Genomic DNA, 11433 nt, shown 5'->3' on the forward strand with positions numbered 1-11433 from the left:
ACTGACCACCTCTGCTTATTTTCAGACCTGCATGTGTTGTCTGGCAAGCAGTAAGGAAAGCTCTATCACTACATTACACATCTTTTCCCCACTACAATTCCATAACAACAACACCACTTCTATTTGATTTAATGCAGTAATAGAACTGGCTGATAACTCTCCTTACCAAGCAAGATGTGTATTTTATCAACACCAGCAACAAAGCCAAGGGATGGTCTGTGTTATGCAAGTGCCAACAACAAAAAAAAAAATAAACACTACTGTGCTCTTTCTCAACACCAGTTCTGAACTTTTATGACTTTTCCATTAAAAATTTCTTACTCTAAGTATTTCTTTCTGGTTTTGATTGAAGATAAAACTCATAGAAGTCCAGGCTCCCCTCACTGCTCTTCTGGGTCCCGAACTGAAAAGGGATGTTTTAAGAAAAGAATAACACTATATCCTGTATATGAAGGAAAGCCAGAAGAAAGGAAACAGAACACTCCATGAACTTAATGAAAAATTTAAAAGACTCCTGTGAAACCTTTTATTTTAATTTTATATACTGCTTAATTTCTATAATGTACAAATACTCAGTTTAGGTTTTTTGCATCATGTACTATTTACAAAATGTTCACTGCACAATGAGGATTTATAAAAAAAAAGGGCAGTGAAGTCCTAGGAAGACTTTGCCTAAGTGTCAGGTAGCGAAGCACGACGCTTGCAGGGCGCTGGGGCAGCTCAGCCTGGCCAGAGGAGGGTCTGTAACACCGCCAGAGGCGCCTCTGACGCGCCAGGCCTGCGGCCCAGCCCCAGCTCTGGATCCAGCCCCACTCCCCCCACAAGTCAAATAAGCAAAGCTGCAGCCACAGCAAGATATTGTTCTGTTTAATGTCTCGTTTTCTCTTTTCTTTTCCCTTCTTTTTTTGTTGTTTCTTCGTTTTTCTCTCTTTTTGGTGGCTTGGAAGACTTCACCTTTTTTTGCTACAAACAGAAGATACAAACAGTTTAAAATCCAACTACACTGGTGCTGGGATGCAAGTCAAAATGCAGTCAGTGCTGGAAGAAAAACCCATCTCTCCTCTTCCTCTCCCCTCCCGGGTATGAATTTGTTAAATGCCGTGGGGGGAGTACACACTGTTCAACATTAAGGGCTGACCACACCTCCCCAGTTTGGTGCTGTGTAAAAAGGGTATTACTGGAATTGCCATCTGTGACAACTACAAGCAAATGTACCAGCCCCACCACCACCTAAAATACTACTAAGGTTTGGCACTGGACAAAGTATTTAGGAGTTCACAGTTTACATGTTGGTCCAACAGAAGGCAACAGATCAAAACAACTTAGACATTTTTGCACAACTATTAGTTAGGAATTTCAAAGCTGAGAGATTATGTATTTTGTATCTACTATGATTTTTTTAAATTCACATGGTTACAAGTCCCAGAAAGGCAACTGAGAGAGAACAGTTGTTGAGTGTGGTAGTTTAACACAGAGGAAACTTAGTCACCTTAATCATTGCATCACTCTCAACAGTCTCTTGCTCATCCTCATCAGACGGGGTTTCTTCCACATTCAAGTCTTCACTCAGCTCTAAGGTCACTGCAGAGCCTGATTGCCTTTTAGATGTCTTGACAGAATTAAGTGAATATGGAGTCAGATGTGCCTCTTTGTTGTAGGCACGTGTAAAAGCTGCTTTGACCTGTTAGGTTGAAAGGAAACACTATTAGCATCAGCATAATAACTGTAGATTGTTAGCTAGCCAGCTCTTCCCTAGAGATTCCACATCATCTTTCCTTTGGGAAGATGTGACTAAAGACACTTAAGAAAAGGACAGTCTCGAAAGGATACAGAAAGGATTTAAGAGCTCTGTGGTGAAGGCTCATTTTAAATGAGTCCCATAACGCTCAGAATGGGCATCTTCAGGTGCTTCCTCACTTCAGTCTCTAATATCATCAGCATTGTTGTTCTCCTGCCACCTCATCCAAGTCACTTATACCAGAGCCATCCTCAGCAGCACTCAACTGGAGTAGTGTATTCAGACTAGGGGCAAACACCTGACAGTAGCATAGGTTTAGCTACCAGTAGAGAAGATTCTTCTCTCTTTCCTTGAGCACTTGAACTGAGACAGGAGCTCACAGTTCAGATCTCACACCTAGCTAGCCGGTAGCCACGACTTGACCACAAGTTCAACTTGTACCAGATGAGGGTCCCACCCACCAAAGGGATACAGCTGGATACTGGAGGAGCACCACACAGTACCCACAGGTCCAGCAGGTCTGTCTGACTGGACTGTGACAGGAGCAAGCTGCAAACCAGCCTCCTGGGTCAGTGCCCACACCATAACAGATAGAGTTATCCCTCTCCTCTGCACAATGGTAGGAGGGGCAGCACTACACATGGAGGTGCTGCACATCGCAGCCAGCAGCTTGGCTGTAGGAAGGTACCAGTTCCCTGTCCCTTCTGTGCTCCACTTCTATGCCCCTGACACAACTGACTCCCCACGAGATCCTTTGCACCAGGAACAGCAGCTACGGGACTGGCGAATGAAGTGCTGCCCATCTATGTTTCAGGACATACCCCTGAACCCTCAGTAGCACATTTGACAGCTCATTTACAAAGTTAAGGAGCAGCTGCACCAACTTCAGGTTTTAAGCAGCACATCCATACCACAGCTGCTATTCTAGGATTTCTTTTTAAGGATACAGAAGGAAAAAAAAAAACTCGCTGGTGAATTTTACCTTAGGATCCAGCTTTGAGAAAGGACTGGGTTTGCCTCCCCAGGTGCTTATTTCCATTATATTTTCAATATCTTCTTTCATCAAGCAGTACGAGTCCATCAATGTTATAGCTTCTTGTACACCATCTGCTCCAAAGTCCTTCAGGGGCTGGACAAGCGCATCCCGCAGATATGACAGATACTCCATGTTTACTGTCCTCTTGCATGTCTGGGTTCTTTGCCAAATCAAAAGTAGTAAGTAAATCTGTACAACCACCACCACACACTTCTAAACAGAAGCACCCTGTAGGCAGGCCCTCAACAAATGGATCATCAGCTGTCTTAAGAGCTAACTGCACGTTGTACTGTGCCGTTCCTTTTGCCATACCACGTTAGGGATAACCCTGTGCAAGGCACTCAAACACCAAACACTCGGGGGGAACACATCCCTAACTGAGGAACAGCAGCTTCAGGGGACAAAAGAAACCCCAAAGTCACGGTATCACTGACTGAAACACTGAAAGTGTTTGCAGCCTGACTGTTGTCCAGGTTGAGTGCTAAGACACTGTCACCACCAGCATACAAGCATACTGACAGAATACACACTTAAGTTCGTACCAAGCACAGCATGGAATTAATGCCAGGTATTGAATTACATGAGAACTAAATATCCATGCCCATATATGCCAGAAGAGACAAAGCAGCCAATATAAACCAGTACTACCTGAGACTCATGTGCATTGCAAGTTCTTGAATAATACGATCGTGTTTGCCCGCTGATGAAAATTTCCCCAGCCAGCTGGGAAAGACAGGAAATTGGGTCATGTAACCTCTCATCAGCTCCCCTGGGAGAACACTTGCATAAATAGCCTGAAAAAAAAATACACACACGTGCCAAACTCAAATTGTAATACATTAATCTCACTAACACACTACCCTACTTGTATTGACTATCCTCGTCAATGCAGACAATTCCCCAGTAAAAACAGCTCATCCAAAGAGAACTTTCTTGGTTGCCTGTTCCTGTTCAACCCCTTTTAGGTTACAGCATCATCTCTTGTACCACCCTGTTTGTTAGCACATTCTAAAATACCTGTGAAATTATCTAGGGTCTAAAAGCCATTAAAAACGTAAAACACAAAACAAAGCTTGTTGTTTCTCATTTCAGAGTGCAGTCAAGCAGCTGACTTCACACAAACAGGCACTGTAGTCTCCAACAGATGGACATGGTGAAGGAGACACCTGGAACACCACAAATCTACATAAACTCAGCTAGCAAAGTTCCTAAGCAACACACCCACTTGGACTTGCACTAAGCAAGAGGGAGGACTAGATGACATCCAGAGGACCCTTCCACCTTGATCTATGATGCATTCTTTGGGGCCAGTCGTAGGCCTTTAAGGACAAGTCTTGTCAGCATTTCAGCCATTGTTAAAAGTAGTACAGTGGCACTTCAGGCCCCTGTGCTTGGAGAGAAATGCTGGCCTGGTGAGAGGCTGGGATAGGAAGCATACAAGTAAAACACTAGGCTTGTAACTGTCTAGAAGGGATATGTGCCATGTGCTCCAATGCCTCAATAAAGAAGGGTCAAGCTTTTCAAAGTCCCAGAAGATTTCATTTCATAATATGCTCTACTCGCCAGCAGAACAGAGAACACTACAACAAATATAAACTATGCAGGTCATAAAAACATTCCTGAAACATCAGTTTCAAGGGATCAGTCTTTTACACTGGACACCCATGAAGCACATAAAATTACTGTTGAGTGCTCACCTGCGTTGGAAGAAGGTTCCAGTTTTGCTTGCTACGAATCTGTTTGTCCACTATATCACCATCGCATATACTATCAGCTGCTCTGCTCAAGAGTGTCAAGTGCTTTTTCAGATTTCCTCTGGAAAAAAACAAAGCTGACTGTATCACAAAGCAGAAATACCCAGGTAGTTTTTAGTCTAGTTTTACTCCCTGACACAGAAGCCTTCATCAGTTTAGGGTATGGATTAACTCACCCAGCAGCAGCTGGTTTCACATGTACATAGTTCTCTTGGACAAAAAGAGGTGCTAGGGAGTAATCATGGAAGAAAAGATCTGATTTGTCTATAAGAGACATACGAGAAGCCTCTTCTCCAGATGCAAAGACCTTCCGGACAACATCAAAAGGGCCCTAAGGAAAAGATATTTCAGGAAGTCAGTGGGTTGCTGGTCAACACAAACAATAAGACACAGCACAAGAGCAACAAAATCACTGTAGCGATGGTCCTCGACAGCATTCAGACTCACCAGTACAAGTTCAGTGTTCAGCATTTCCTTCCTAAACATGACCTGCTTTGAGAACTGTGTTTTACTTCTGATAAGAATTACCACTCAGGATTAGGAATATGAGATTCCTAATCGCATCTTACTTAAGAGACCAGTACATTGAAATATATACTCAGGGATTTACTGTTCTTCAACTATTTGTGGCAAGTTTAACAGCTCCCTGCATCTAAACTATCGGTGCTTTAGTTCCGAAGATGCTTAAAAAGCTGTGATTATATCAGAATGTGGTAGTAAAAGGCATTCCAATATTTCACACTTACCAGTCTGATATCCTTCTTGGCTCTGCTGGCATCCGTTTTAGCCTCATCATAAGTCAGTGATTTGTCTTTTGCACACCACATATTAAGATTATGTAAAACCTGAAGAATGAAATTTACAGTTTGGTAGCACAACACAATTTAAATGTAAGACTCAAGAAGAAAACAGCCTGATCTCTAGATAAAAATAATACTGTTCAAAAGCTACATTGAAGTCAAGGGCTTGTACGTGACATGCTTTCCGAATGGACACTGACCTGTCTGATGTCCTGATTTGCTGCCAGGATTATCTCTTGCATAGCAGGTGGTGGAATTTTTAAACCTTCTTTAAATGCAATTGACATCATGGCACCCTGCAATACACACAATTGAGGAACTGTCACTAGAGAATTCCCATCAATTCTTCTCCGTACTGAACACATTAACACATCCACGTCATATTTTTCTAGGTTTTCTTGTTTATTTTTAAAGCACGTAGAACTTAAATTTTCTCTTCTAAACTTATTTCAACCCTTGTAACTGATGTAAAAAAAAGGCACATAATCATGTAAAATAAAAATCTTTGGATATACTTAAAATAGAGTTCTAAATCGGAAAGGCTTTGGGATACTTCATTCTTTTGGAATTAAAACTCAAGACAACCCATTCAGAAAAGCAAATTTCTCACTGAGGTGAGCCATTAAGTTTTAAGTGGTGTTTCCAGTTCTGTGTAACTTCTGCCACGCAAGGACAGAAGGTACAGACTGTAATTCCGTGCAGCCCATACAGCAACAGCCTTCTTACCTTGATCTGTTCCAAACGAGGTCTCTGAAAACGGAGATCAAAACAGTAGTGGACCAAGGAACGCATTTTAGGATGGTTTCGATCATTACACATACAGATGATGGGTATCTTTGTGTGTCTAATCAAACCAATCAACTCCTATGAATTGAACACATTACAACAATTATATTAGATACCTCAGAGAATAAAAATGCTTCCAGTTTTAATTTTAAGCAGTATTAGCCTCTGACTGAGATCCTTGACAGATGCAAGTCCATAGAACTCTTCCTTACTGTAACCACGGTTCCACACAGTGAAAACCAAGCCCCTCTCCTACTTTTTCCAGTTGCTGTTCTGTTCAGCTGCAGTAAATCTGTCATCTGCCCACTACCACCAACCACGTTTAGGCCATTGTTCATGAAGCAATTCAGATCAATAGTCCACCTGCAGAACTAGATTCCCTTGTCCAAAGGCCAGTTTGACCTGGCCTATGCCCAGATGGAGGGCACAGCTTCCTGACAGCGCCCTGCCATGACCAATGAAGAAGCAGGAAGTAAAAATACCACCTCTTCCCTGTCCAAAGAGCTCAGCCCTGAAACTTCAGCATTCTTAGGCTTACCAGAACAAAGTCTGAACTGAACTTCACCTTCAGTAAGATCAGGCAATTTCTTATTCCTGCAAGGTAAATGCCTGCATCTGAGCTAAAGCTTTGTAGGCCAAAGCTTTATAGGCCAAGTATTGCATGTGACCATAGGATATCTTCAGAAGCTAGAAATGGAGCTGCTAATGAGAACCAAGTATAACACTGTCTATGCCACACAGTTTATTCAGTGTTACTGCCTACTGAAAGGAGCTGTCCCATCAGGTTACAAACCTCCCACCACAGGCAGAGGTCAGCTGCAGAGACCCAAGAATAAATTCACCTGTCTCGCAACAAACACCTGAAGTGTACACCCCCAAGTTCATTACTCCAAGTTTCTTTTACAGAAGGGCCTCCCCCCCACCCCTCAGCAGTGCGTAATAATTCTTACACAAAGACTTCTAAAACAGATGAGATAAGCTATTTTCTACAGGGACTTTCTATGGACCATGGGTTGAGGACATTTAGACTGGCCTGAAACACCTTGTTCTGTATATAGTATGCACTCTTAGCAACAGCATGAGCTGGTAACTATAGGGGTTTCACCTGAATCCCTCCTCTGTCTTCATTTCCTGCCATACCATCCACTTCATCCATGATCAATACATGTTTCCCGCTAACTGATGAGGATGTGCCTGAAAATGAATATGGACAAGAAAATGAGATGGGAATAAAATAAGATCTTCCTCAGAATTTTACCTAAGGCTTTATATGTTGGGTAACCCCATCCTAGACAACCAAGGTGGCGGTGAAACCTCTTGTTCTGGCACTTGACCACATGAATCCATGTTCACAGAACAGAACTGACTAGAACGTTGCGTCATCTTCCAAGAAAGAAGTCCCATGCAACAGAAGAGCAACTGTAGAGTTCTTGAGTACATTTGTGCAGATTAACAACTGATTCTGCTGCTAGCAAGATTTAACTCTACAAGTGAAGATGAAATAAAACTGCTTACAGTAAATGCAGCCATCCCTGTTAAAGCCAAATGCCTCCACTTGATGAGCACGTCAAATTCCTAACGCTGTTGTGCAACAAGGAAGCTCTGTCCCTCCTGTAACCAGACTCTAGCACACGAAAAATCCTCCTCCAAACAACAAACATACCAGAACAGAAGTCTTTGATGCTGGTGTTGTTAAGTGATTCAGCAACTACTTCCTTTAGACTGTTCTTACTGCGAGTGTCACTGGCATTCAGCTCCACATAGCTGTACCCCAGTTCCTGGTCCAAGCACAAAATGAGAACATGGATCAGTGAAAGAGAACACGCAGAAAGACTATTTCAGAGTTCTGGAAAAAAGCTCTCATAACACTGTTTTCACAAATAATTTGTGGCTTTGGTTCCTTTCTCCCTTTATAGTCCTTTCTTCTCTTGCACTCCAAAAATATTTATAACAAGACATGGAACAGATATGCCCAAAAGAGAATTTTTGTTTTGGCGAGGGGGAGGGGAAGAGGTGGGTGCATGGGGTGGCAAGGAGCCAGTGGCACAGACTGAAGGATTAACAGAACTGCCACCAGGGATAGAAACAGAACTGGGAGCCAAGGCTGACTAAGCTCCATGGTATTTCCAGCTGCGTATCAGTCTTATGCACAAAGAGCCAGGACAAGAAACATGCCACGTGCCTCTGAAAGCTGAAGAGAAGCTTTGAACAAGTCACCAGCTGGTGAACACATTGCTCCCCCAGCAGCGCTAGCGCCTCAGAACAAGGCTGGGCTGCACATCAGTCCCTGAAAGAGCTTAACCCAGCTGCCGCTGCATCCGCCAGCCAGCGCCCCCGCAGGGGGGTGCCGTGGTGCAGCAGCCCGCTGCACGCCGCTCTGTGCAGACCGCGCCTCCCAGCCTCGCTGCCTGCTCTCGTGGAGTACAGAGAGTTGCTCTGCAGAGACCTGAGGCAGCTGTGAGCCAGCTAGGTTGGGAAACAGCAGAGGAGACCATGCTAATGCAGAAATGAGCCCCACTCAGCACACCCAGCTTTTCTGCAGGTCTAGTTTTTGGTGTGGCATGAGCTTGCTGGCACAAAGCTCTAGGGCAGCAAGGGGGGGGAGGATTAGGATTTACTCTGTACAACTCAAATATTTAGGTAAGCAATCATTCCTTCCAAGCACAAAGATCAATAGTTCTCAACCCTTCCACACTGGTACTAGCATACTGCAAGAAAAGTTTTTGCGAAGTCAAGGAAGAACAAAAATAAATCTGGAACTTGATACAATAACACTCTTAATAAGTAGCTTTAGTGGTATTTATTCAATATGGAGTTCTCAGCTGATTCTCATGGTCTAGTTAGCAGAACAGTGTTCCAGCTAATTTAGGTAAAGCTAATTTCTAAATTTGCTGTATTTAGAAATGGACAAATATCCCTGTCAGCTTCTCTCACCCTAAAAGTAGTATCTGAATTTAAAATGAGTCCAAGAAAGATATCCTTGTTACATATATAAAAACCACAACCATAGAAACCATCGCTTCTGTCATAGAAACTTTCAAAAAGCTTGCCAGAATTTAATTACCACTATATTTAGTGAAAATATTCTCCAACTTGTCGAACTAGTGCTGAACACTCAATTCTTGAAAACTGTTTCCAGCTGTTCAACATACTGTGATACACTTCCTCTCCATCTAACAAAGAAATGCAGACACCCTTGGCTACATTCCTGCCCCTGACCTGATAAAGACACCTGAGTATCCCCTTCTGAGCAGGTGGAACCAGGCTGGGAGCAGACCCTGGTCATTCCTGCACACTGTGTATGTATCCAGATATGGAATCAGTATCTTACAGAAAGTACTGTGAACAACTTGTTAATACGAACTCACCTTACAAACCAAAGAAGCTGTAGTGGTTTTACCAACTCCAGGTGGGCCAGAAAGTAATGCTGCTTTAAAACCAGTACCATCGTCTTTGCCTCCACTTTTATTGGTCTTTGCTACAAAAGAACATTCCAGGCTTTACCTAAGTACATATTACAAAACAAGCTCCATACTGTAAACACCTCTGGAGTTTTGCCTCATTTAGGACCCGATATGAATATAAAAAAATGCATACACATTTGCATCCTAACCATGTGGGGAAACACAGCTTAAACTATCTTAGTTTAAGACTTGCAGCAGTTCTAAACTGAAAAATAGCAAAAGTGCCATTGATGTAATACAGCTATTTCAGCAATTTCCTCTTAACCACAACCTTAAAAAAAACTAAAACCAAAACAAACAAAACAAAAACCCCACAAAAACAAGCCTACACAAAACCACCCCAAACATACCACAGAAAAAAACCTCTACCCACTGTGACTGAAGTGAAATTTAAGTGCCATTTTACACATGTAGGGGAAAAAAAACCCACACAACAAACTGTCTACAGGATGACACACGACATGGACTACTTGTGTCACAAAGCACCAGGACCTGAACAATCCATGTCTTCCCCATCCCTGAGAGCAGCCCTTTGGACACGTTGCTATCCTGTAGTTTCACTGTGTGTACAAATAAAGTTAGCACTGGCCAACATTCCTCTTGGTGAGAAAGAATTCAATAGGCTGAACATGATGCCATTTTTATATACATTACTGCTAGGTTATTTTGCTTTCTTTTGGGGAAAAAAATAATTAAATTACATTTAAGAGACTACCACAAGACCATCAATATTTTCAGAGATAGTTTTCTGCTCTGTATTTTTGGGGAGTGGGGTAAGCCAACAACTGGTTCAACAAAAACAACAGAAAAATTCTGGCTCAACTGCTACTAAAAATGCATCTGACTGCAGCTTCATGCCCAATTTCTAGTTGCTCTGCTATCTCAACAGCCCTTATCAGTTGAGAGAACCAAGCAGTGTGACTGGCATGGAAGAACACACGAAAAAAAAAAAAAAAAAATTAACCATGCTGGTCACCTTGTCCATCATCCGAGGTATTCTTATGCCAGTTTCTGAGCCATCGGAGCAGTTTATTGGCACAGCTTTGCTCCCCCTGCTGTCCAATTATTGCCTTAAGAGATGCAGGCTTGTATTTATCTACCCATAGCAACCTCTCTGCTCCATCTTCATTCATCTCAGAAACCAAGTTCTCCTTAGATTCAGGGGTTTCTTTCCTCTCTGCAGTCTGCCATTTGAAGTCCATAAGTTTTCGAACAGCAGTAGTTTCTTTCTTGAGAGATTTGGCATTATCTCCTTTTTCAGGAGTAGGTTTGTATTTTTTGTTATCAGTTTCTCTTTTGAAGGGGCTAAAATTCCTTTTTCCAGCTTCAGCTTTCTGTGGTGTCCTTTTAGGTCTTGACTCTGCTTTCTTGGCCTTCGGAAAACAAAGGTAAGAAAATCAAAGGGAAATTTAAAAAAAAAACCCACAAGAGTAAATTAAACACACTGTCTTTAAGGGCTCCTGTACTTGTGTTCAAAGTAAGAAAACTTATGTATTGATAAAAACACCTCAAGAGAGAAAAATTCCTCTGAAAAATAAACTACTATTAAACAAGATGCCAACTCATTCTGTAGTAAAAGCCCCAAGAAAGAGGCAGGAAACGTTCTGGTCATTCCAACAGCAGTGCCCATACTCATAAAGGCCAAGACCACAAGGTTGTTTTGTTTTTTTAAAGTAATGCAAAACTGATGATGGTCAGAATGGAACACGTGGGCCAGAGGCCCATGAAGCTCTTGCAAAAAAAAATACTTCCAGAAAGCATTCAACTCAAAAGAATGCAAAGGGAGTGAAAGTAACTCACTAGTAAGCTTAAGAGTTGCTTTTCCTTAAGACACCAATAGCATCTTTAAATGCAA

General features: G+C 42.3%; 1 protein-coding gene across 1 annotated transcript; it reads right to left on the minus strand.

The window, feature by feature from the left end:
- Positions 1-787: 787 nt before the first annotated feature.
- On the minus strand, positions 788-10951 carry RFC1 (replication factor C (activator 1) 1, 145kDa; the record flags this gene model as incomplete). Its single annotated transcript, XM_008937796.1, has 13 exons — positions 788-963; positions 1490-1681; positions 2721-2934; positions 3423-3568; positions 4472-4589; positions 4705-4859; positions 5275-5373; positions 5529-5624; positions 6055-6192; positions 7220-7308; positions 7778-7892; positions 9483-9592; positions 10555-10951. Coding segments are annotated over 13 exons (1965 nt in total), but the record flags the coding sequence as incomplete, so codon positions are not given.
- Between the last annotated feature and the right edge of the window lie 482 nt (positions 10952-11433).

Source organism: Merops nubicus, unplaced genomic scaffold (assembly GCF_000691845.1).
Source record: "Merops nubicus isolate BGI_N331 unplaced genomic scaffold, ASM69184v1 scaffold5980, whole genome shotgun sequence".
NCBI classification, from domain to species: domain Eukaryota; kingdom Metazoa; phylum Chordata; class Aves; order Coraciiformes; family Meropidae; genus Merops; species Merops nubicus.